Source organism: Erinaceus europaeus, chromosome 2 (assembly GCF_950295315.1).
Source record: "Erinaceus europaeus chromosome 2, mEriEur2.1, whole genome shotgun sequence".
Taxonomy (NCBI): domain Eukaryota; kingdom Metazoa; phylum Chordata; class Mammalia; order Eulipotyphla; family Erinaceidae; genus Erinaceus; species Erinaceus europaeus.
Genome location: NC_080163.1, coordinates 89382984 through 89410909, shown reverse-complemented (window position 1 = coordinate 89410909; position 27926 = coordinate 89382984). Strand labels below are relative to the sequence as shown.

At 39.5% G+C, this 27926-nt stretch overlaps 1 protein-coding gene across 4 annotated transcripts; it reads right to left on the bottom strand.

Moving 5' to 3' along the window:
• Window positions 1-7816: 7816 nt before the first annotated feature.
• Window positions 7817-27673, bottom strand: MSMO1 (methylsterol monooxygenase 1). Of its 4 annotated transcripts, none has more exons than XM_016188800.2 (6): window positions 27558-27673; window positions 19480-19765; window positions 16521-16669; window positions 14477-14603; window positions 10070-10224; window positions 7817-8950 (listed from the first exon to the last, which is right to left on the bottom strand). In XM_016188800.2, the coding sequence occupies exons 2-6, from the start codon at window positions 19732-19734 to the stop codon at window positions 8758-8760; spliced, it is 879 nt and encodes a 292-aa protein (XP_016044286.1). In that variant the 5' UTR covers window positions 19735-19765; window positions 27558-27673; the 3' UTR covers window positions 7817-8757. The 4 variants fall into 4 exon arrangements, with proteins under 4 accessions (XP_016044286.1, XP_016044285.1, XP_060040102.1 ...); XM_016188799.2 differs by lacking the exon at window positions 27558-27673 and adding an exon at window positions 27440-27556; XM_060184119.1 differs by lacking the exon at window positions 27558-27673 and adding an exon at window positions 27201-27372.
• Window positions 27674-27926: the final 253 nt, after the last annotated feature.

The following is a 27926-nucleotide window of genomic DNA, read 5'->3' as shown; positions in this document are numbered from 1 at the left end:
AAAATAGTGTTTAGCCAAGAACCTAGGTAGGATTAGGAGAATAGATGAAAACAGAAAGGTAGCAATAGGGAAAGAGGGTGAGGGAGGGAGAGAGACAGACAGAAACAAAGACTGAGAGAAAGATAAGGCAGGAGTAGATAGTATAATGGTAACACAAAGAGACTCTCATGCCTGACAGGCCAAAGTCCCATGTTCAATCGCTCACACCACCATAAGCCAGAACTGAGCAGTGCTCTGGTAAAATAAATAAATAAATAAATAAATAAATAAATAAATAAATAAGAAAAGGAGAAGGAATATAGGAAAGAAGAAACAGAAAAAGAGTAGGAGCAAAAGGCAATTGAAAACCTGAAATGAGTACAGCCTAGAATGTTCCTCGCTGTGACCATGGACTGCGAACTCAGATTGACAGGGATGCAGCAGTTACACAGGCTTCTGTGCTCAATATGAATAGACATGGGTCCTACGTCTGATCGATGGGGTTTACTGTTAATGGTATTTATATACTTCCCTCATATTTGGCAGCTACTCTCTGCCCTAATCCAGCTTTCTAGGCCTATTATCAACTCTAACACCATATTCCCAGACAATGCTTTTAGCCCACCTGCTTGTTAGGTAGATATCTGGCTCCAGGCAAAAATTAGTAAAGTCATGGGCCCCTTAGAATATACCTAAAATAGACTTCCTAGCTTCTTCCCACACGAAGACCCTTAGTTCCATCTGCTCTATTCTTACCTTTAGGTTCCTGATTATTAAAAAAAAATGTTCTGCTTTATATCTTATGATTTTCAGCCACCAAGTTGCAGATGCTACCATGACACCATCCTGATTTCCCGGGGCAGACGACCTCATCAATGTGTCCTGGAATCCCACCTCACCAGAGCCCCACCCTACTAGGGAAAGACAGAAACAGATTGGGGGTAGGGATTGATATGCCAATGTCCATGTTCATTGGAGAAGCAATTATAGCAGCCAGACCTTCCACCTTCTGCACCCCATAAAGATTTTTGGTTCATACTCTGAGAGAAATAAAGAATAGTGGAGTTCCCAATGGAGGGGGTGGGATACAGAACTCTGGTGGTGAGAATTGTTTATATATACATATTGTTTTTATTTATAAAAAGGAAACACTGACAAAAGTCACAGGATCAGAGGGGTACAACTCCACACAATTCCCGCCAGCAGAACTCCATATCCCATCCCCTCCCTTGATAGCTTTCCTATTCTTTATCCCTCTGGGAGTATGGACCCAAGGTCATTGTGGGGTGTAGAAAGTGGAAGGTCTGGCTTCTATAATTGCTTTTCCGCTGAACATGGGCGTTGACAGGTTAATCCATACTCCCAGCCTGTCTCTCTCTTTCCCTAGTGGGGCGGAGTTCTGGAGCTCCAGGACATATTGGTGGGGTCATCTGTCCAGGGGAGTCAGGTTAGCATCATGGTAGCATCTGGAACCTGGTGGCTGAAAAAAAAGAGGTCCTTGTGCTTTGTGCCACATGCGCTTAGCCCACTGCGCTACCGCCTAGCCCTCATTTACTCCCCTTCTTTCTTCCTTCTCTCCTCCCTTCCATCTGTATGATGCATTACCTGCATGATGAATCCACTATATTTGGCAGTCATAGTTTCCTCTCCATAGAGACAGAAAAATGGGAGAAAGGGGGAGAGAAGGGGCCTGACAGGTAGAAATAGAGGTACCTGCAGCAGCACTTGACGTTCATGAAGCTTTCCCCCATGCATGGGGAGGCTGGAGGCTTGAAGCTGGGTCCTACTGTATATATATACTTTAAAGTGTATACCACCACCCAGTCCCTCATTTTATGTAATTTTCCTAACTTGATTCTTGCCATGACCTCATTTTCCCCCCATATTTAACAAATCTTGTGAATGCACGAAGTCTCTCCCTTTCTCCCATTTCTCTTTCTCTATTGAGGGGAAAATATGACTGTGTGAATCTTTAAAATCCTCATTCAAGTCATGATGCCAGATTTCTACATGTACTCTTAAACAAAGAATTTTTTTAAATGCAATAAACAAGCATTTAAAAATTTGTCAAGGAAATAATCAATCCTTAAGAGGCAAATTTCCAGTAGCCTAAAAAAAAAAAAAAAGATTTATGGGGGGAGGGCAGGCAGTGGTGCACCTTATTGAGCACACATGTTATAGTGCACAAGGACCCGGGTTCAAGCCCCTGGTCCCCACCTGCAGAGGGAAAGCTTTGCATGTGGTGAACAGGGCTGCAGGTAATTCTCTGTCTCTCTCCTTCTCTGTCTCCCCTTACCTCTCAATTTCTGTCTGTCTCTATCCAATAAGTAAATAAAGATAATAGAGTGCTGAAGCAAGGCTGTAGATCTCTCTCTCCCTATCTCCCTTTTTTCTCAATTTCTCTCTGTCCTATCAGATACAAATAAAACAGTTAAAAGCTATTTCAAGAAAGACTAATGAGATAGCAATAACAGAATATTACTCTAACATATGGCGTACTGGGGATAGAACACAGGACATCATGCTTGTTATTACAACACTTAATCCGCTCTGTCACCATGAGGTGTGGATCTAACAGCCTCAATACTGTATATAAAATCTTTGAGCTAAGCTTGCACTAGTTAATGTTATTTTTAGTCTTGTACCTTCCTCTCATTACTTTTACAAATAAGACAACTAAAGTTTAGAGAGAGGTTAACTAATAAAAGCTTATGTACATTGTAAAGTTAGGGAGGTGAGAAACAGCACTATTTCCAGAGATTTCTGGAGGGCTTTCAATTCATCATTCATCATAACAAACTTTAATTTAGGAACTACTATAAAATCAGGCATTTGGTAGGATGTTGAGGAGAAATACATGTTAGGAAATAACAAGTTAGGAAAACTGACTAACTTGTCATTCTTGTGAGAGAGGAGCTCAGAGCTCACTCTCCAGTCTATACACAAGATTGTCTTTGTCTACTCAGAAGCATGATCTCTGACTAGAACACTACATGGGAGAGATTATTTCAACTGGGATTTCTCAGAATCAAAGACTAGGAAAAGCACATACAAATAGGCAGAGATTTGTTGAATGTTTAAAATATTCTAAAAATATATTGTCCGGTAAATTGATCGGTTAAACAATTAATTGATTCACAGATTCACAACACACCAAACCCAAGCTGCCTGGGAACACTTCTTGTGGCAGGAAGTGTTACCAAACACGCTGAGTCACTAAGTTATGTGGATGGGAAGATAAATTTGGTTGTGCAACCTTGTTGTTCAAATGAAGGACTCTTCCAAGTTCAATGTTTCACTTGTTCTGTCTGGTTCCATGACTCAGCACATTAACATTTGACTCCTTGACTTTGCTTGTATTTTATGTTTACAGGATGTAGGTGAGATTAGTATGAGAGAAGAAAGTAGAAATGTGGTAGTGGGGAAGAGAGGGCAAACAGGAAAGAGATAAACAGAAACTGAAAAGTAAGAAAGGAAAGAAGGAAGACTAGAAAGAAGAGGGTAAGAAAGCAAAAAGGCAAGGAGTTAGGCGGTAGCACAGTGGGTTAAATGCCCATGAGGCGAAACGCAAGAACAGGAACAAGGATCCCGGTTTGAGCCCCGGCTCCCCACCTGCAAGGGGGTCCCTTCACAGGTGGTGAAGCAGGTCTGCAGGTGTCTGTCTTTCTTTCCTCCTTTCTGTCTCCCCTCCTCTCTTGATTTCTCTCTGTCCTATCCAGCAATAACAACAACAATAATAACGACAACAACAAGGGTAACAAGGACAACAAAAATAGGAAAAATGGCCTCCAGGAGCAGTGGATTCGTAGTTCAGGCACCCAGCCCCAGCAATAACCCTGGAGGCAAAAAAAAAAAAAAAAAAAGCAAAAGGCAGTTGAAAATTCAGTGATATCCAAGACTAAACTAGACAAAGTCCAGCTCTTGCCCCTTCTTTAATCTAGTTTTACCTTATCCTAGAACTAGATTTGTCTTTCCTCACCCTGCTTAGGTTATCTCTGGACAATCTCTCCTGTTCCATTAACCTATTAAAACTATCGTTGTCTATGACGAACCCATGTCTGGCTGAGCATGCAACAGGAGCTGGGGCAAGAGCATACATGGAGAAGGGGCTCGGGCTCCTGAAATTGATGAGATTACTTGGAGAGGAAATAAGAGAGCAATGCTAGTTACCAAAACTCTGATGTAAAAACCAGACACAAATCCACTCCACCCCCACCCCCCGCAGCCATCCTCTCACATTGGCTAGCCTTTATGCATGTCTGGGAGTACAACAAGTACCCTTGTCTGAAATACTTCAGAAACAAATTCCAAGTCACATTCTGACCTAGCTCTTTTATCTCCAACTTCTTTCTTCGTTGAACTCATCATCCATCTTTCAGGGACGTCCCAAACCCTCTCACAATCAGATCTTAGCACATGTTGTTCTTTGCTTTGATTACTTTCCCCTTTATGTCCATCCATTACATTTATGGATAACTTGGTCACTCAGAGCTTGAATTCATTACTTCTCCCACCTAGAGGTTTCCATCAAGGAAGAATGAACCCAAAGTTCCTTGTGCCTCTCTTTCTTCTCATGACTTTAAAATAACTTACTTCATCCCATAAATTCTGTGAGGGGAGAAATCATGTCTCTCATGCCCCCTAGTGTATTCTAGTACCTAGCAGAGTTTTATGCATAATTGAAACTAACTAAATTATTTACTAACTGAATGAATGAATTCTTGAAGGAACAAGCTAATCTCCTTTCTCACTTGACATCTGATACTCCACCACTTAAGCTGAGCCTCAGCAACTCAAAAGTATCTTGCTAAACAATCTATAATCAGTAAACAGCACCCACACAGCATATAAGCACCCACTTAGAGAAATACTGGAAATACTGAAAACAGCCAATTGTGGATATACGCAGGCCCAAGAAAACTGGAGCTTTGTGAAAAATCACCACCACTGCCTATTTCTTGTCCTTTTATCATTTTGTTGGAGGGCTAATAATCTACAGTACAGTTGCTGACATAAAGGTACAATTTCTCATCTCTTTGTGATAGGTGTCTGCTAAACACTATACTCCCCTGCCTAGGTCCCTTTCCACCATCATGCACAAGACCCCAAAGGCTCCCTTCAGCCTCCTTTCTGACCTTCTTCCCCAGAGTCCTTTGCTTTGGTGCAATACAACAAAACCAGTCCAAGTTTTACTTTTTATTTTCCCTATATGCCCTTTTCTCTTAAATTCTGCTTTAAGTGAGATGATTCGGTATTCACACTGTTCTTGACCTATCTCACTTAACATCATTCCTTCAAGCTCCACTCAAGATGAGCTTCAGCATTTTAATGACTGAGTACTAACCCATTGTATATAGATATAACTTTCTTAGCCACTCATCTATTGTTGGACATCTGGGCTGTTGCCTATTTCTACCAGTCACTAGAAATATATGTTGTAACCTAATGGAGGCTGGAATGAAGAAACCCTACTGGATTTGAAGTCCTGAGTAGATTTGCCATTACAACTAAAGCTTAATTTAAAGTAGAATAAAGAAAATAGGAAGGAAGGGAAAAAATGAAGGAAATAGGAGCCAGGCAGTGGCACACCTGGTTAAGTGCACACACTATCATATGCAAGGACCCAGGTTCAAGCCCCTGGTCCCCACCTACAGGAGGAAAGCTTCATGAGTGGTGAAGCAGGGCTGTAGAAGTCTCTCTCCCTCTCTATTTCCACCTCCTCTTGCAATTTCTGTCTTTATCCACTAATAAATGAACAAAATTTTTAAAAATGGAAAAAAAATAAAGGAAATAATTTTGCTTTATTGACCTTGGGGTTTCACCATTGCAGTTAACTTTTTCAGATATAAAGACAAAGACAGATGTTTCAGCTTCAGAAAGAGAAAAGGGAGTGTGGTGGATACCAGTTAAGCACACACATTACCATACTGGGTTCAAGACCCCATTCCCCACCTGCACGGGCAAAGTTTCATGAGGTGAAGAGGGTCTGCAAATGTCTACCCTTCTCTCCCTCTCTATATTCCTCCCCCCTTCTCAATTTCTTTGTCCTATCAAGTATAGAAGAAAGGATTTTTAAAAGGGGGGGGGCAACAATACCGGGAAGCATACACTGAGGATGATAGAGCTGAGTGTTCAGATCCTGAAGTGAGGCAGTGGTGACAGTTCTCTCATCTGAAGCAGGAACAAGAATTCAGCAAGAAAAGTGCAGTGGCAGGGAAAGGCTTGAACCCAGTTCTTTAAAAAAGCAGGAAATTAAGAAATTAAAAAATAAGTAAATAAAAAAAAAAAAGCAGGATTTTTTTTTTTATAAATGAAAAAATTTTAAAGATTTTACTCATGAGAAAGATAGGAGAGAAAGAACCAGATATCACTCTGGTACATGTGCTGCTGGGGACTGAACTCAGGACCTCATACTTGAGAGTCCAATGCCTTATCCATTGCACCATCTCCTGGACCACAAAAAAACAGGAAATTTAACAGCAATAATGGCCAATAGAACACACACTTCCACTAATCCTAGTCACAGGTTCCACCTGTTGTCACACTGTTTTCTGAATACTTTCTGCCTCTCCTAAACTGAGAATGGATAAAGAAACCATTTCTATTCAGTGATATGGAAACATGGAGTACTCCTGGACCACAAAATCCTACCATATAGCATACAAAGCCTAACAGGTTCTACTACACTGACATGTCATAAAAGCAGGGTTTATGGTACATACAGAGCCTGGAGGAAATAATTTGGAGGTCAGAATCTGGCAGGACCATTCTCATTGCTGGGGAATATCTGCTGTAGAGCTGATTTTGAGCTCTATTCTTCCATCTGGACAAGACTTTTTTTTTTTGCTTTTTTCCCTTGTTGTTTTATTGTTTTTGTAGTTATTATTATTGTTATTGATGTTATTGTTGGATAGGACAGGGAGAAATGGAAAGGGGAAGATAGCGAGGGGGAGAGAAAAATATAGACACCTGCAGACCTACTTCACTGCTTGTGGAGATTCCCCTGCAGAGATTCCCAGGACTTGAACCGGGATCCTTATGCAGGTCCTTGAACTTCACACCAAGTGCGCTTAACCTGTTGTGCTACCGCCCAACCCTCTGGACAAGACTCTTCTAAGTAGAGTTGAGTAGCTTCATTATCCTAAAAAGAATTAGTAGGTGGGATACCTGGCAGCCCACACACATTACTGTAAGGACTCAGGTTCAAGATCCCAGCCCACACACATTACTATAAGGCAGCCCACACACATTACTATAAGGACTCAGGTTCAAGATCCCAGTTCTCATGTGCAGGGGGACAGGGGTGGAGGGTGTTTTTATGAGTGGTGAAAAGGTGCACAAATGTCTCTTTCCCTCTCAATTTCATCCTCCCCTCTCAATGTTCCTGTCTCTATTAAGTTATTAATATATTCTATCTCTATCTTGTATAGATGGGATGAATCTTTTGCTAAGCATCACAGACCCACTCAACCTTTTTCCGAAGGACTTATATGTTTAAACAGAAATAAAAACAATATAAGCTAATTATGATATTATAGATCTAGTTCAAAGCATATTCTAAAATTACGTTAGCTTTAATCTTCCAAATTATTCTTATTAAACATCACAGACTCTTGTACAAGAGTCACGAATGTTTCTGAACAGAAATGAATTTTCTAGGGCCAGGCGGTATATACATTATAGTGTGAAGAAACCCAGGTTCAAGCCCTGGTCCCCACATGTAGGGGGAAAAGCTTCATGTATGGTGAAGCAGAACTATAGGTGTGTCTCTCCCTCCCCTCTCAATTTCTCTGTCTCTATCCAATACTAAATAAAACAAGTTGAAAAGAACCAACGATTCTTTTTACTATGAAACTTAATTTAATTTCTTTCTGTAACTTTTCATATATGAACAAAATAAAGCATAAGTTGACATTCAAAACTAGAAACTACATAACCAGACTCCCCCCTCCAAAAAAAAAAAAAAAAAATCACATTTATTTCAACAGTTCAAAGTGCAAAGACAGTCAAGTCAGTTCCACAAAATGTCAAGATACAGTTTTAGGAAGAATGAAAATATGACACACTTGAAAAATGAAATAGCAGAAATAAAATTCAATCTCTTTTAAAATTCAAGTAGACTAAAAATGTTGAGACTAAAATACTTACATCGACTATGAATACCTTAATTTATAAATGCCAGTAGTATACTGTAATCAAACAAGGGCTTCTCAAATAATCAATAATCCCAAACTGGCCAGCTCCACGTAAAAGTGTAATTTTTTTGGTGTTGACTATTCTTTCGGTAGTCTCATTTATACTGTAGAGATTGATGTGGTTCAACCCAGGATATTCTGATCTTTAGGCAAATAAAAAAAAAAAACACCACAAATTCTGTGTCTAATATAAGACCAACACCACTGTTAGAGTTTTTGACTATTATACATTTAAAAGATCCAAAGACTATCTCAACTCTAGGCCTATAAAAATCACAGGGTCGGGGAAGACAAATTCATACTTCTTCCAATACTCAAAAGCTTTTTGGTAAGGTTAGTAATGTGGCCTTTTAAAAGTCTTCATGAAAATTATACTTAAATATATATTTACTTATTTCTACACATATAGAACTTGTATGTAAAGTAGAAAAAGTTCCCATTAGGAAGATAATTAAAAGTTGTTAATATTCTTTTATCACTCAAGCAGCCGAGACACGTTTTTATTTCTGCTCTCCAGAAGCAGTGTTAGCTACTAGCTTCAATTCAGGTAAGGTGTGCTTTCCGGAAGGCTTAGATAAGCTACTTATTCAGTCTTCTTATTTTTCTTCAACTTTTCATAGTAGGCAACATACTGAGAGTCTGTTCCAAAAATGCGATCCCACCATGTAAATGTTGAAGCATAGTTTCCCACAAAGTTCATGTGGTGGAAATCATGGTGCCGTGAGCCAGCATAGAAAGGGATGAGGTGTAGTGGGTTTAAAGGAATTTCATAGCCACTGGAATGAAAATGGACAAATGATAAAGATTACTGATTCGTGAGGACATAAGTACCCCTCCTTTATTTTTTAACTACAAATTGAAAATGTGATGTACAGAATTCTACCAGTTCACATCATCCCAAACCTTCCCTCCCTTTAGGAGACTGAGAAAGATGGAGGGAGAACATTATCTGTTTATGACTTGAAACATTGATCTTGCTATTTCAGTGGTTTAAAATAGTTTATAGTAGTTGATCTTGCCCCCAGTCACCGCCAGCAGGGGGAAGGCTTTGCAAGTAGTGAAGCAGGGCTGCAGGTGTCTGTCTCTTTTCCTCTCTATCTCTCCCTTCCCTCTAGATTTCTGGCTGTCTCTATCCAATAAATAAATAAAGATTAAAAAGAAAAAAAAACTAGTTGATATTATGCTTTTCCTTTTATTAATAAGCCCCAAGTTGAAATGCAATGAGTATATAGTACCTTTAAAATAATGAAAAATTAGGGTATTAGCAATTTTAAAACATTAAGTTGAATAATCTATCTCAAAATGACTTCTAATTATAACAAAAATGAAGCCTACAAAATATGTATATATTATATCCATGTATCCATTGGTACTGGGCAGTATAGAGTAGAAATCACTTCTTCAGTGAGGTTTGAATATTCTTTTCAAGTAAAAGTTGAATTTAGATTCATTACAGAAGTATAAAAGACTTGCTGGTCTAGAATTACGGTATTTAAGTAGCCAAATGTTCATTAATAACACACAAACACACACACACATTTTCCCCTGATTTAAGCATGATTTAGGAAGACCCACATATGCATGAAACCTCAAATAATACAGATTACTGATAAATAGGACCCCTTTCATAGGCAGTTTTCTAAAATCTATACTTTATTTGACATTAATATAATTAATATACATTAATTATATACATTATATTAATATATACATTAATATAACCAAATTGGGGGAAAGAAATCAGTGACATATTTTTTTCTATTACTTGAACTTTTAGTCTTTGTTTTCTTAAAAAATTAAACTTACCTATTAGCCTATCAGAATAAAGATAGTCTATGATCAAAAAATGACAATATTTTATGACACCGTGTTCCTAGATAGAAACCATAGCTTACCTATGAACATCAACAGTTTCTATCAAACGAATGGTCACCCACGCCCAAAGAAGAATTACATGATTACATAAAAGTAGGATCCCAATGAAAAATCCAGTTCCAAGAATGAGGGTTTCCAGAGGATGTGCATATTCAGCTTCCATTCCAAATGGAGCCTAAAATAAATGGACAAAAAACCCTTAGTCATTATGATGATCAAGTTTATGTATCTGTTTGGCTGTGATGCCTAACTGCTTGGTCTAACACCAATCTAGAAGGTGCTGGCAAGTATTTTTTAGATGTGATTAACACTTAAGTCGAGTAAACTTGGAGCAAAACAGATTGCCCTTCATAATGCAAGTGGGCCTCATTCAATCAGCTGTAGGTCTTCAAACAAAGACTGAGTCACACTCAAGATTATAAAATCAACTCTCACCTGAATTTTCAACCTGTAGTTTACTCTACAGATCTTGAGCTTGCCAGCCTCCATAATCACATGACACAATTCCACACAACAAATCTTTTGTATTTCCTATTGATTTTCCTTGGAAAACTCTAGTATATGCTAATTTATTTATTTAAGTATTTTTTAACTTAAAATTTTCAAAATCATCTTTATTGAATAGACAGAAATCAAGAGGGAAGAGGGGAATAAATAGAGAGGAAGAGAGACATGGAGACACAGGCAGCACTATTTCACCAGTTGCAAAACATTCCCCTTGCAGGTAGGGACGGGGAGGGGGGTGGGACTCGAACCTGGGTCCTTGTGCATTGTAACATGGGTGCTTAACCAGGTGCACCACCGCCCAGTCCCCATTATTTTCAACAAATAGGACACACAGAAATTGAGAGGGGAGAGGAGATAGAGAGAAAGAAAGACTTCTGTAGATTTGCTTTACTACTCATGAAGCCATCCCCCTTCAGGTGGGGATTGGGGGCTTGAGCCCAAATAACAAGTGTTCAGCTAGATGTTCTGCCACCTAACCCCTTAGTACTATTGTTACTAATTTTTATCATTATTATTTTAATTAGAGCACTATTCAGCTCTGGCTTAAGGTAGTGCTGAGCATTGAACCTGAGACTTTTGCTGCCTCAGGCATGAAAACCTACTTATGCATATAGTTTTATAAAATTACATCCTTTCTATATGCATTGAGACCGTATTTAGCCAGATACATACGTGTGTGTATGCAATTTCCTTAAGAAATTATGGTATATGTGAGGCGGAGAAAATAGCATAATGGTTATACAAAAAGACTTTCATGCCTGAGGCATCAAAGATCATCAGCATCCTCATAAACCAGAGTTGAGCAATGTTTGGGTAAAAATAAAGAAATAAATCAATCCAGGCAAACTGTGGTGTATGGACAGGGTAGTGGTGCCCCTGGTAGAAAAAACAACACACACACACACACACACACACACACACACACACACACACACACACACCTACCTACCTACTACTACTACCATGCCCCTGGTAGAACACACACACACACACACACACACACCTACCTACTACTACTACCATGCCCCTGGTAGAACACACACACACACACACCTACCTACTACTACTACCATGCACAACAAACCGGTTCAAACCTCCAATCCCAACTTGCAGGGGGAAAGCTTCACAAGAAGTGGCATACCTAGTTAAGTGCACATATTACCAAGCAAAAGAACCTGGGTTTGAGTCCAGCTCCCTACGTGTGTGTGTGTGTGTGTGTGTGTGTGTGTGTGTGTGCTTCACAAGTGATGAAATAGGTCTGCAGGTGTCTTTCTCACTTCTCTCAATTTCTCTTAGTTCTATCTAATAAAAACTAGAAAGACTGACTTAAAAAAAGGAAGCAGTGGATTCTAGTGGTGCCAGCACTGAGTCCCAGGGATAATCCTAGTGGCAATAAAAAAAAATAAAGGGGGTGGTCCGGGAGGTGGTGCAGTGGATAAAGCACTGGATTCTCAACCATGAGGTCCCAAGTTCAAACCCCAGTAGCATATGTACCAGGGTAATGTCTGGTTCTTTCTCTCTCTGCCTATCTTTCTCATGAATAAATAAATTCTTTAAAAAAAAAAAAAAGAAAAAGAAAAGGGCCTCCCTTTTAAAAAATAAAAGGGGTGGTGCTCAAGAAGTGGTGCACTTGGGTAGAACACCCACATTACTACATGCAAAGACACAGGTTCAACTCCCAGTTCCCACCTTCAGGAGTATTAGAGCAGTACTACAGGTCTCTTTCTTTTTCTCTCCTGTTCCTCTCATTTCCCTCTTATTTTCTTTCTGTTCTATTAAAAGGGAGGGTGAGGGAAGAAACAAGAAGGGGAAAAAATGGTGCCCAGGAGCAGTAGATTTAATTTGCTGTGCAGGCACCAAGCTCCAGTAATAACCCTGGTGGTGACTAAAATAAATAAATAAATAAATAAATAAATTGTGGTATAGGTTCATAACAGAATACTACTCAGCTATAAGAAAAGATGAATCCTTTGCTATATCTTGGCCAACACTTGAAGGTATTATGTTGAGTGAGACAAGCCAAAGAGAGAATGAATGACCTCACTTACAGATGGGATTGAAAAAAGAGCACCACACCGGGTGTTGTGTATTGCACCAAAGCAAAGGGCTCTGGGGAAGGAGGGAAGGGACAGGATGAAGGAACACTGGCATCCTGTTATGTCACCTAGACACCTATCAAGGGAAGATGAAAGGTTGTACCTGTGTATTAAACACTATACTGTAAAACATTAACCCCCCAATAAAAAAGTTAAGAAATAGAAAGGTGAAATTTTGCCCTTTGCAATCATATAATTAGAACAGGAGAGCATGCAAAGTAAGTCAGGAAAAATCATAAATGTCAAGTGATGTCACTTACATGTAGGGTATAAACAGAGCAAGGGGTTGATGAAATGACTCAGCATATAGCAAAGAAGTAAGGCTACAGACAGACTCCCTGACACCATAGATGCCAGAGAACGCGTGGTGCTCACACAGCAGTGGAGAACAGGATTTGGCCAAGTGCAAGGTCCTGAATTCAATTCCAGAACCACAAGTAAGAGAGCTATGTTCTGGGTTAGTCTCTTTCACAACACTATATATATATTTGCCTCCAGGGTTATTGCTGGGACTCAGTGACTGCACTACAAATCCACTGCTCCTGGAGGCTATTTTTTCTTCCCTTTTTGTTGTCCTTGTTGTTTATCATTGTTATTATTATTGTTGTTATTGCTTTCATTGTTGGATTGGACAGAAAGATATCGAGAGAGGACGGGAAGACAGAGAGAGGGAGAGAAAGATAGACACCTGCAGACCTGCTTCACCGCTTGTGAAGCGACCCCCCTGCACGTGGGGAGCCGGGGGCTCGAACTGGGATCGTTATGCCAGTCTTGCGCTTAGCGCCACATGCGCTTAACCTGCCCTGGCCCCCATCAATAAATATTTTTTAAAAGTGGAAAAAAAAAAAAAAAACTGCAAAAGAACAAAATCCAGTTTTTGATGTTTTGATGGTGCATATGGTATACTAACACAACATGGAGAGGTGTGAAATTATACTCCTAAAATGTATAGCTTTGTATATCAACATTTCCTCAATAATATATATTATTAATATATAATATGTAACAAAAAGAAATTCTCAATGAAGATACTTTATTTTGTTACTACAAAACTTGAAAAGGTTTAGAGGTGTCCTTTTTAAATGTTTGATTTTTCAATCTTGACTCATTGAAAAAAAAAAAAAGATTTATTAATTTCATGAGACACAGGCCAGAGTAGCATGCAGTGCTAAGGACTATACTCTGGAATTCAGGACTGTTAAGTCCACAGCTACTTTATGGCTACACCACCTCCTAGGTGGTTGCTAGAGATATTCCTAATAAAATCTATACTGCTTTCAAGAAGGTTTCAGATAAAGGCATTAAATAACCTAACTCAAATCCTAATTTTGCTTTGTGCACCTGAATGTGTTCTGTCAAAACAGGAATACACTGATTTTATATACTATAGTCATGGTCAGTGAAGAACACATGGATATAACCAAACAGAGCTATATACCAAAGCTACTCTGATAAAAGTCACTCTTTTTTTCTGGGAGTGAGCCAAGTGGTAGAAATATGCTCAAATTAAGCTGAAATTGTTATAGACGTTTAAAAATGAAAGGTTTGTTGTTGTTCTATTGAAATGATCACAGCATTCTATAGCCACTAACACACTGCCAGGTTTCCAACTCTGTGAATATAGGCTTCAACTTACCATAATAATACAATCCCAAAGAAAAATTTGCAGAAATGGCTTAGTGTGTATTTGTGTGTGTGATGTCCTTAGTAATATGTCAAGAGGAAAAGACTTTGAGACCTTTCATAATTTTTTAAAAAGCTCTGGGGTAAAAATAATATTTTCCCCCCAATAGAAAAGATATTTTAAGGAAGATTTTAACATACCTGAAACTCATGATGAATTTTATGGATATATTTATAAATTCTTTTGTGGTGTAAGAGTCTGTGCAGGAAATAATGCCAGGTATCCTCAATCACTGCACAGAGGAAGCACTGCAACAGGATCACATACCTTTAAGATAAAAACACTAGAGTAAGCAAAAACTAACTTTTACTTCAGCAATCTACACTTTTACTTGCAATCACTGTTTGAGAATTTCCATAAAGCCAAAACCCGCATCCAAACTTGACATATGGAATACACTAATCAACACATTCTCAAAACTGTCAGATATAAAATAGCTATGATTTAGTAACTAAAGAAGGATCAAAGAGATCAAGCACTGTGCAATTTTAATTCAGTTTGTAAAGTTTCATAGGTATAGTGAGAGTTAAGAAACAAGACCCCCTTATGAATTGACCTGCTAATGTCTGTGTCCAGTGGAGAAGCAGCTACAGAAGCCAGAACTCCCACATTCTGTACCCTAGAAAGAATTCTGGTCCATATTCTCAGAGGGGTAAATGATAAGGGAAGATGACCAGAGGGCTCTGAGCCCCAATTCAACCAGGACCCAACTCCTTAAAGGGAAGTCTATCTGGAAAGTACCAGAGGAAGCTAGGCACTTTTTCTCTTATCTGAGAGAGAAGAGGGGGGGGAAAAGAAGGACTTTCAGAAGTACTAATAGGTGTAGGTGTAACCTGGAAAAGAAGTGAAGGCAGGGCCATAGAAAAAGATGGACAAAAAAAATGTGTGTGTATGTATATATAAAATTATAAAGTCAATTCATATCCATGACCTTGGGAGAACAAATGCTGCTGTTTCTAATGGAGGGAATGGGGACACAGAACTCTGGTGGTGGGAACAGTGTGGAATTATACCACTATTATCTTATAAATTTCCAAAAAAAGAATAATAATGAACGACTTGAGCTAAGATGAATAATAGCAAAATTATTACTTTTTTTTTCTACCAAAGAGCATGATAGGTGAATGGGTAAACAAAATTTCATATACAAATGTACACATACAGAAATTATTCTACATCTTAAATATTATTGAAGAGAAAAAGTACATACTTAACATATTGGTATATTTCTATTGAGATAATGTCAAGAATAGATGTCTGAATATCAATACTATTTAAACACAAATATTAGGGCTCAGGTACATGAGGGCATGGGGGTGGGGCAGGGCATCACTCTGGCATGTAATCCTGGGGACTGAGGCTGGGATCTCATGCTTATAAGTCTAATGCTCTAGCTACTGTGTCACTTCCCAGGCTACAGACATGTGTAATATTTTCTCTTGGTATAAGCACTTGTATCTGTACACAGTAATAAAATAGATGCTATGGAAATTCTGATGAAAGAAACTCATCTTCCAATAAAACATTCTATCAAAATATAGAAAGAGGGTCAGGTGGTGGCTTAACCTGTAAAGTGCACAAGTTACCATGTGTAAGGACCCAAGTCTCCACCTGCAAGGGGAAAGCTTTATGTGCAGTGGGCTGTGCTGCAGGCCTTGGTCTCTGTCTTTCTCACCCTATTTCTGCTTCTGTCATAATAAAAATAAAATTAAAAAAAATACATAGAGGTATAAAAATAAACATTTAAAGGTTCTACAGAAGTCTACTTTTCTACATTTTATTTACACCCAAATTTAAAAAAAAATCATTATTCAAATGAACAAATAGGCACTAATATTTTGAGTGGTCTAGGAGTTTCAGTGGAAAAAGCACTGGACTCTCAGCATCAGATCCCCACATCACATGTGCCAATCTGTTTTTCTCTTTCTCTCATTAATTAATGAATCTTTTTTTTTTTTCTTTTTTAGATGTAAAAAAAATTTTTTTAAACTAGAGCACTGTTCAGCTCTGGCTTATGGTGATGCAGGCGATTGAACCTGGGACTTTGAAGCCTTAGGCAAGAGAGTCTGTTTGCATAACCATTAGGCTATCTACCCTCCACCCCAGTGAATCTTTTTTTAAAAGAATATTCTGATTTGGTAATGGATCATAACTGGGTATACATATCAAATCTTATTTACATACCATCTTGGCATTCTCGTCCAATCATAAGGAATATTGAAAAATTCTGTAAAATAGTAAGTCCCACAAATCAATGGAAGTTGGATAAAAAAGTGGTTAAAGAGAATCACTTTAAAACATTTCCACTGCCCTTCAAATGTCGCTGGTTTGTCCTATGGAGAGGGAACAAAACAAAACAAAACACACAATAGTTTGTATTAACTTCTGTTGTCAGTAGTTTAGCCTAGCTTTTTCTCTACTATTTACATGAGACCTTGATTTTGTTCATTAACTTGCTTATGAAAATTCTATACTATATATTACTATGTTATAATAACTAAGGTCCAGGAATTAAAACATTCTTCCATTCTAATTTTTTAATATTTTCTTTATTTATTGGATAGAGACAGCCAGAAATTGATAGGAGGGGGTAGATAAGACACTTGTAACATTGCTTCGCCACTCACAAAGTTTTACCCTACAGGTGGGGACTGGGGGCTGGAACCCAGGTCCTTACACATTGCAACATGTGCACTCACCAGGTGAGCCACCATTCAGGCCCCCATTCTAAATACTTAATAACTACTATCACTACTAGCTCTAAATTGATGAAGAAATTGTATAGAACACCAGGCACAACTGTCTTAATGATCTCAAATAAGCCAACAAACCCCCCCCAAAAAAAGCAAAAAGCACTAGAGAATGTTTAACTCACCAATCTTTCCTGTCCAAAGAGCACTTACTTCTTTACCAGAATCTCAAAGGTGTTATGCTACCTATCATCATTGCAATCCCCCACAGCTGCACACATAGCCCACTGGAAGTCTTTATTACACATGTGAGTGGATACTTTACTAGAACTGAGAGTTCAGATTCAATGCCAGAATTAGAAACTTGATGTGGAAGAATTCTGAAGAAAGGAAAACTATTAAATTTGATTTCGGGAGCTGGGAGGTGATGCACTGGCAGAGCGCACATATTACTATGCAAAAGAGTTCACGCTCCAGAAGCCCATGAGCAGTGAAGCAGTGTGGCAGGTGTCTCTCCTCTCAATCATTCTATGTCTCCCCCTTCTTTTTAAATTTCTATCAGCAAAAGAGTAAAGTAAAATAAAATGGCTGCTATAAAGGCAAATTCATCATGTAGGAACTAGGGGTATCAGAAAAGACCATTTATAACTGTGTACTCCTATTCTGAGCACTTATCTGACCCCGATCTTTCAAACCTTCGGCCTATTACTTTGGGACAAAATAAACAGAAGACTCTGGCTTGAACCTGCAACAGAATTATTTCCTATAGAAATGGAGTTTTGGGGCTAGGGAGATAACATAATGGTTATGCAAAAAGACATTCATGCCTGAGACTCTGAGGTCCCAGGTTCAATCCCCAGCACCACCATAAGCCAGAGTTGAGCAGTGCTCTGGTATGTTCACAAAGCACAAGGACTGGCTCAAGGATCCTGGCTCCCCACCTGTAGGGGAGTCGTTTCTCTCCCTCTCTGTCTTCCCCTCCTCTCTCCATTTCTCTCTGTCCTATCTAACGATGATGACATCAATAACAACAACAATATTAACTACAATAATTTAAAAAAGAAATGTTGTTTTGGGGGTTGGACAGAGGTACTTGGTTAAAAGCACGAGTTCAGGCCCCTGCCCAGCACCTATCTTCCTTTCTTCTCTCAATTTCTCTCTGTCCTGTCAAATAAAATAGAAAGAAAAGAAAAAAAAAAAAGGAAAAACTGGCCACCAAAAGCAATGGATTTGTAGTACCAGGATCAAGCCTCAGCAATAACCCTGGTGGGCAAAAACAAAAATAAAACAAAACAACGCAAAAGAAAAACTTTTAACTTTTTGGATAGAATCTAAATTCTACATAGCTACAGTAATTAAAACAAAAGTTAATAAACTATAATAATAAAATCAAATTCTATACTACTTTACGTGCATCTTGTAAATTAATTTTGATCATCAAAAACTCCTATTTAGTAGAATACCAGTGTTTACCATATTTTACTTTGTACATTACTGTATCCTAATGAGGGAAAAATATCATTGGAATCACAGTTTTCAGAAAGACATTGTCCTTAGGGAAATTCCTAAAGGATTATCCAGATATGTGATTTATATAAAGAAATACATAATCCAAGATCGACCACAAAATCTCCCTCATCAGCAAACACTGTGTTAAACCACCACTTTGAAGACAGGAGGGTTTTTGTGCTATCTCATTACCGCTCTGAAGAATTTCTTCTTGTGTCCTCAAGGTCTCAAAATATTTGCTTTCAAATTACACAAGTACTTGTACTGATATTTTTTTTTTTGCAAGTCTTTGAAATCTTCTCTTGATTATATAAAATCCTGATTTACGAACACAATTTACTTTAGGGTCTAAAAAACTGAAAGTAGTTTGGTTTTGAAACTGAAAAGGTAAGCCTGAGAGTAGATCTGAGGTCAAATTCCATCCTTAATCAACAAACTACCAGTTTTGTTTGCTAACACATTTTATTTTAATGTTACTGGTAATTCCTCACACTCTCTAAAATGGTTATCATCTCTAATGAATAAATAGGAAAAACACTTCTTCAAGCTAGTCAAGCAATAAACAAGTCTATAGAAATAAGCCAGTACATGAAGCAGCCAAATGCCCAAGAATTAAACACCCCAGTGGAATTCTGTCTTTCAAAGGAGCCAATTTGATAAAACTCTGTGCCCTTAACTTACAACAACAATATGCTCCCTTTTGGACCAGTCTTCTCTCCTTTCCTTGGAGAAGAGTTACCTGAATCCTGTCTGCTTTTTCCTCAAGGGGATAATAAGTTGAAATTAAATTCCTACTTTATATATTTTATGTATCTTCTCAGATAATTGAAAATTACTGAAGTACTACTTTATTATATCTTTACTGCATCCTGACCAAAAGTCTCTTGAAGTTATTTTTACTTGAAAAATATTCAGTATCACTAATGCAAGTCCGTCATACTCACCTTTTGAATTTTGTACTTCTTCATGTAGGGTATAAACTGAAACAAAAATCCAGGTAAACAAAACAAAAAATAAAGGGCCTCATGAACTATTAGGGATCCCCATGTTGCAATCTGGAACTTTGTATAATTATCCAGCATAGAGTTCCAAGCATTTTTAAGTGGTTCTTGCAGAGGATTTTCAGGTAAAAGTGAATCTACATACTCCACAGCCAAGAATGCTGAACTAAAAATGTCCATACTTTCATTTGTTGCCATTTTTCAAATCTCTGGAGACAGCCTTACAATCCTGTAAGCACAAAGAGGAAACAAATAAGCAAGAAAAACAATGAAATTCCAAGAAATCGTTTTTAAAATGCACCTTCTGATAATTAAAATAACAGTTAAAGAAGCACTACTTTCTCAGGTGCTGAGCATGTTATAAACCCCCCCCCATTGTGAATATTATCATCATCTCTACTTATATACCGACTAGAAAGCCACATATAAACTCAAGAATAGGATCTGGATAAGGAATTTTAAGATACTTTTAAAGAGCTGTTTTACTGTGTCTCCATGAAGAAATCTATAATTGTGTTTAAGTGTCACTTAAAGTCAAAATAGTGTAAGAAAAAACTGGTCAAATATGACTACATACACAATTAATTATTTCTCACTGGAGAATAAAAGAGATAATTGTAATGGTTCAACTGGTAGTGTCAAACTCAATGCCTCAGTTCTATCCCCTGCACTACATGTGTTCTGGCTTTTCTCTCTCTCTGTGTCTCATACATAATAAATAAAATAGGTATCTTTAAAATAAGTGTAAAGAAAGCAAAAGCACTAACAACAAATAGAAAAATACTTCCAACACATATGACAAAGTGTGAATTGAAAAATTATAAAAATCCCAACAGAAAAAAAGGCAAAGGCTATTCACCAATGGGTTATACACTTAAGTGCAAATACTAAACAAATAAACAGTTCAATTTAACTCAGAGAAATGTGACCATAACTCAGTATTAGGGTAAGAATCCAAGGAAACAAACATTACATATTGTAACAGGGAGATCAGGATGTCTCTGAGAAAAAAAAAAGAAATCATACCTACCACAATCAAAATTTCATACTTTGTATACCACTTGACCTAATAATTATTAACTATCTAAGGACAGGCACACTGAGACTAAATCAAAAAGAAACAAAGAAAATAATACAACATAAATAGCTTATCAATGTGAAATAAGTTAGGCACTTATCCAGTAAAGTGCACTCCTTGCCAAGCACAAAGTCCTGGGATCAAGCCCCAGCACCAAGGAATGGTGCCATAGTGTTCCTTCCATTTTCTCTTTTTCAGTATCTTTATTTATATTATTTTAATGAGGGAGGGCTACCACTGTTCAGTTCTGGCTTATGGTGAAACTAGGGATTGAACCTGGGACTCCAAAGCCTCTTTTGCAGAATCATTATGCTGTGTCCCTAAGACCTCTCCCTTTTCCTATCTCTACCCCAGAATGAAAACTGGAGTCCAACTTTAGAGGTCACTTGGTAGTGGGATCACACTGTGCGCATGTCCAGGGTTCATTTCCCAGTGTTGCAAACAGAACACTAGAAATGAGTCAAGGGGCCGGGTAGTGGCGCACCTGGCTGAGCACACGTTACAATGCGCAAGGACCCAGGTTCGAGTCCCTGGTCCCCACCTGCAGGGGGAAAGCTTCACAAGTGGTGAAGAAGAGCTGTAGGTGCCTCTCTGTCTCTCACCATCTCTAACCCTCCCTTCTCTCTTGATTTCTAACTGTCTCTATTCAACAAATAAATAAAGATAAAAATTAAAAGAGAAGTTAAAAAAGAGAAATTAGTCAAATAATTGTGTCCCTTTACAGACACTTTCTAGTCATTGAAAAGGATAAGGGGAGGATAGGCATTGGTGCACTGGGTTAAGCAAATATAGTATGAAGCGCAAGGAGCAGAGCAAAGATACAGGTTCGAGCCCCCGCTCCCCATCTGCAGGGGGGTTGCTTCACAAGTGGTGAAGCAGGTCTGTAGGTGTCTATCTTTCTCTCTCCCTCCCCTCTCAATTTCTCTCTGTCCTATATAAAAATAAATAAATAAAAAATTGCCACAGAAGCAGTGGATTCGTATTGCCAGCACAGAGCCCCAGTGATAACCCTGAGGCAAAATTAATTAATTAAAAAAAATAAATAAAAGGATGAGGAAGGCCTGTATGTTTTACAGATAAAGATATCTTAAGATATACTGTTAACTGAAACAGTAAATTGCAGAATAAAATGTATAGCAAAAACCCCACTTCTGTGATAAGGGTATATATTTTTCTACTCACTTTCACGCCTATGTGTACACACACACACACACAATATGATACACAGGGTATATATTTTTCTACTCATTTTCACGCCTATGTGTACACGTACACACACACATACAATATGATACACAGGCAACTTAGAATGATAACCTTTAGGAAAAGAACTTAAAAGAGATGGATGTACATGGGGCCAGGTGGTGAAACACCTTATATAATGTAGAAGTTACTACGCTTGAGGAAAGAAGTTTAAAAAAAAGAAATATATATGCACATTAGTAGGAATGTATGCAAGGAGGAGAGTTATGGAAAGAAAATTTTCCTTTTATTGTATACCTTCTTTTAATTTTTAAGTGCTGTGTTTATATAATTTACTTATATAAGCACAGCAGGTCATATTAGAGAAACTTAACAGCATCACTGTCTTAAAAAATGTGACACTCTACAAATTATGCCATCATATCTTCAAATTTATGAATCTTTTTTTTTTTTTTAAAAAAGAACTATTATAAGCCTCAGAAACAATATGCCTATAACAAATCCTCCCCACTCCTAATCTGCCAAATTGAGCTCCTATTCCATTCCTCACAGAGATATTGAGAAGTTGCTGCAGAGACAGCATAATGGTTATGCAAAGGACTCTCATGCCTGAGGCTCTGAGGTCCCAGTCTCCAGAGCCGAGCAGTGCTCTGGTCTGTGTCTCTTGCCTCCCTCTATAACTCGCATTAAAATGATAAAAGTTGAGAGAAAGAGAGAGAGAGAGAGAGAGTTGGAGCTTAGCCAACTTGCCCAAATTTAAGAACTCACTTCAGATCCATCTTTGATCCTATTCATTCTTGAGTGAATCCAACCATGGGACTACAGTGGTATATAATATGCAATCCCATCTCTTTTCTAAAACTGCAAGTCTTAGGCTCTTATCTGACGTGTCCTCTACATTGTAACATTAGTTGTCCGCACTACCATTTTCCAGTCATTTCCACACTTGACAGTACTGAACACCACCACTCCGTTTTGGAAAAAGTTAGTTGGTCTATTTTAGATATATTCCAAGGGACCCATGACTTTACTAGTTTTTGCCAGGTTCAATCTCCCACACTACCAGAAACCAGAGCAAACAAAGAAGGGTGCTGAGCCACTTAAGCAACTGTTCTGAGCCTGTCTTGCCAGTTACATAAACTACCTAACTAGTAGAAATCTTTGAACAATAGAGATGTATATCAAATACCTCTATTATGTTTTTTTTTTAATTTGGGGGCTTCTACTTTTTTAGTATTTGTCATATATATAAATATATATTTCTTTTAAAATTTCTTATTATCCTTATTTATTTGACAGAGATATCCAGAAATCAAGAGGGAAGGGGTTGATAGAGACAGAGAGACACCTGCTGCCCTGCTTCACCACTCGTGAAGTTTTCCCCCTGCAGGTGGGGGCCAGAGGCTTGAACCCAGGTCCTTGTGCTTTGTAATACATGCACAGAACCAGGTATGCCACCACTCAGCCCCGATATATATTTCTCTACTGGGGGATTAATGTTTTACAATTTATAGTAAATACAAACATTTTGTGCATGCAAACATTTCTCACTTTTTCCACACAATACAACCACTACTAGGTCCTCTGCCATCCTGTTCCAAGACCTGAACCCTGCCCCCTTTCTCCCCCCCCCCAAGTCTTTTACTTTGGTGCAATACACCACCTCCAATCCAAGTTCTGCTTAGTGTTTTCCCTTCTGATCTTGTTTTTCAACTTCTGCTTGTGAATGAGATTCTCCCATATTCATCCTTCTGTTTCTGACTTATTTTACTTAACATGATTTCTCCAAGCTCATTCCAAGATAGGCTGAAAATGGTAACATCACCATTTTTACTCTGAAAATGTCCAGTAGTTCTAGTTTACCTATCTCTTCATTTAGCTCTTTTGTTTCTTTAGATGTTTGATGTACTTAGATGGCCTCTCCTTGGGTGAATAGCTATTGATAATCATTAAGTCCTCTTGATTGATCCTCTGAGCACTAAGTAATGTCCATCCCTATCTTTTTAAATTTTATTTATTTTAAGGTCTATTATGTCAGATATGAACAGAGCTGTTCCTGCCCCCCCCCCCCTTTATTTTGTGGTCCATTGGCTTGTATGGTAGTTTTCCATCCTTTCACTTTGAGTCAGTGTTTGTCTTTTATGTTTTCAGAATCAATAGCTTACACAATTCTGATGAAAGAGTAGGACTAGTTCCTCCTGCCAGTTCAAGAACTAATGCCTAAGCTATCGTAGGGACCACCCTAGTCACCAAAGGGAGGCTGGGGTATCTCGCCCTGCCAGTCAAGGAAGACTGGTCCTGAAATGAGTGCAGCCTGCAATGTTCCCAATTGTGACCATGAACTGTGAGATCAGACCAGTAGGGTTACACAGGCTCTGGTGCTAAATATATATATACACACATACACACATATATATATACATACATGCTCTGGATATATACACACATAGACACACACATATATATACATGCCCTGGGATCAGGTGGATGGACATAAATAGTTAATTCTATCCACAGAATTTTTTTAAAAACTTTATTTATTCATTTTTTCCCTTTTGTTGCCCTTATCATCTTTGTTGTTGTTGTTATTGCTGTCGTTGTTGGATAGGACAGAGAGAAATGGAGAGAGGAGGGGAAGACAGAGAGGGGGGAGAGAAAGATGGACACCTGCAGACCTGCTTCTACCTCCTGTGAAGCGACTCCCCTGCAGGTGGGGAGCTGGGGGCTCGAACCGGGATCCTAACGGGTCCTTGCGCTTCACGTCATGTGTGCTTAACTGGCTGCGCCACCGCCCGGCTCCCACCACAGACTTTTTTTAAGAATGGGAGCTACTCTCTGCCCTAATCCTACTCCCTAGTCCTTTTCTCTACTCTGACACCATTTTCTCAATGTCTTTATCCAACTTCATGTTTTTTCAAGCAAAAACTACCATAGTCGTGGACTCCTAGAAACATGCCTTAAATGGATTTCCAAGCTTTCTTCCACCCTAAGAGCCCTGATCTCATCTGTTCTGTTCCTATTTTTTAGCTCTTGTTCATTAACCATTTTGTCTCACTTTATATCCTGCCACCTTCCAGACACCAAGCTACAGAAGCACCATGATTCAATCCTGACTTCTCAATGTATCCTGGAACCTGACCTCTCCATAGTTCTACTCCACTAAGGAAAGACAGAAAGAGGCTGGAGGTATGGATAGACCTGCCAACACCCAATTCCAGTGGAGAAGCAATTACAGAAGTCAGAACCCCTACCTTCTGCACCCCCCAAAAACTTTGACCCATACTCCCAGTGGGGAAGAAGTGATAGGAGAAAGAGGATAAGAAGGCTTTGAACTCCAGCTCGATCAGGACCTAGAGAGAGAGAGGACAAAAAAAGAGAGAAATATTTGGATGTAGAAGTAGGGTGATGTATGGCTTGGAGGGGAAGAGAGGCCTGGACCTGGAAGTAAAAGGGGGCAGATATATACAAATGTAGACAGATTCACTAATAATTTTTTTTAAAAGATGAAATCAATTCTCCATTAAAAAAAAAAAAAAGAATGCATGTGACGTACTTAATAGAGGATGTGACACAGGGTGACTACAAAGAACCACTCTGCATGTGCCTGGATCTGTGTTCAGAGGGCTACTAGTACTCTAATGATAGAGATTTTTCATTATCCTATGTTATAATCAAATAACATGCATGACCAGTATTAGAATAAGAGGGCAATCGCTCCAAAGCTAACCTTGTCAGACAAAGCAAGGACTACAGAAGCTGAATAAGGGCACGAGACTGGCATACTTTAATGCTGACTCTTTAGTCACTACCAGGCCATCCCATCACCTGGGACCCTAGTCAGGGAGTCCTGAGATTCCCACACAGACATGATGGGCCTAGACCTCAAAAAGATCCCTCTCTCCACTGTCACTGGTCGTCTCTATCAGGAACAACATAATGGACCCCTTTGTGGGCCCCTATAGGATCTGGCCCTTAATGTAGATCAATAATGGTGGAGAATGTTCCATTCATAGGGAGGTTGGATAACATACTCTGCCTATTACCCAAGGATGATGGGTCCTGAAATTGGCACAGCCTGGAATGTTCCTAGCCGTGACCACGGAAAGTGAGCGGAGACCTACAGGGATGTAGGTTACATAGGCTCCTGTGCTGAATATGGGCCCCAGATCAGATCAAATCGATGGGGTTTACAGTTAACAATATTTATACACTTTCCCCATATTTGGGAGCTACTCTCTTCCCTGATCCAGCTTTCTGGTCCTTTCTCCAACTATGACACCATCCCCCCAGACAATAACTTAGGCCACCTGCATATCAGATGTCAGGCACAAGCAAAAATGAGTAAAGTTATGGGCCCCTTGGAATATACCTAAAATAGACCTACTAGCTTTTTTCAAAATGGGGACCCCAAATCTTCATCTGCAATATTCCAGCCTTTAGGTTCATGACTAATCAACAATTTGTTCTGCCTTATATCTTGACTCTCTTTCAGCCACCAGGTTCCAGATGCTACCATGATACCAAACTGACTTCCCTGGGCAGACAACCCCACCAATGTGTCCTGGAGCTCCACCTCCCCAGATTCCACTAGGGAAAGAGACAGACAGGCTGGGAGTATGCACCCAGGGTCATTGTGGGATGCAGAAGGTGGAAGGTCTGGTTTCTGTAATTGCTTCTCCACTGAACATGGATGGGCGTTGACAGGTCCATCCATACTCTCGTTTCAGCAACCTCTGAAAACCTGTACTCAAATGCTACCTCCTTACTTTATAATTCCAAACCTGGTGAGTAACATCACCTGATTAGTCATCTCAGAAGGACCTTCAAAGTTTCTCCTGTCTCTGCTGCCTGGAGTAAGTTCTCAAATTCTCACCTAAATTAGACACTTGGTTTAAACTAACATTCAGGACTTTATAACCAACCTCTCACCCACCCACACAATGGATAATGAATATATTTTGGTTGCCAACTGAACAACAACAAAAGAGTAAAAGAGAAACACGGGATGGAGTTAAGAGTTAAACTGTTCTGGAGTAGGCTGACACCAGGAAGGAAGGAAGGAAGGAACCCATTTGTGTGCATACTTTGAAAAATCCTGAAGTTTAGCTGCCTCTCAGGATCGTCAGCCCTTTCGGCCATTCAGCTTGGGTTGCCCAAGCAACACCAATCCTTTATGTGCCAAGAGTTTCCTTTTTCAAGTCCTACCTTTACCAATCGACGGCAGCATTTATCTTCACTGCAATTTTATCCCCCTTAGAACCCTTAAAAGTCCAAAGACCCAGGCCCCGCAGCCACGCAAAACAAACCCTAGGACCAGGCCCTCCCACCCTTCACATCTCACATGTGGTCAACACCCGACACTTCCTGGTAGATCCCCACACACCTCACCTCCCTTTCTTGCAGTTTCATTCCTTCCCCGGGGGGAAGGTCCCTCTTCCAACTCAACTCCTATTAACCCTTCAAAAAAAAGGTACAAACCACAAGCCCTCATTCAACTCTGCCACGTTCCCACGCTGCCCATACGCCAGCAGTCCTCCCTTAGTGGGCCCTCCCCGCCAGCGCTCGTTTCTGTTTCACTTCCATCAATCACTCAGTCGCCCACAGTGTTCTAACTCTTCCAACCTGCCCGTGTCTCCACCACCAAAGAATTTCACCCACTTCTCTTCTGATTCCGCTGTCCTTGACCGCGCATCCACGCCCCTCTTCTTCACTGCCCGCGCGCCCGCATCCCCTTGCTCACCTGCGAGCCCCTACCCGGCCACCTGAGCCGCACCGACCGCGCAGGTACAATGAGCCGCGGTCACCTCGTCCGGCCGGGAGCAGCAACCCCAGAAGCTGCCAATTGCAGCACAGGGGCGGGGCCTAGAGCGTAAGAGACAGGTTCCTCCTCTTACTATTGGTCTGTCAAGGTTCCCGCCCGGCCTTCGAGGCGCTGTGATTGGCCTGTGCAGTTGGCCACATCTTGCGCCTCACGGACACGAAATCTCATGCTTTCCCAGCCATTGGCTCAGCGGATGGAGTGAGAATAGTGAGATGGAGCCAGTTACTGGCGTCACACGGCGCCTGGAGGAGGGGCTGCGTGTGGGCGCGCACGAAACCCCGGGGCTCT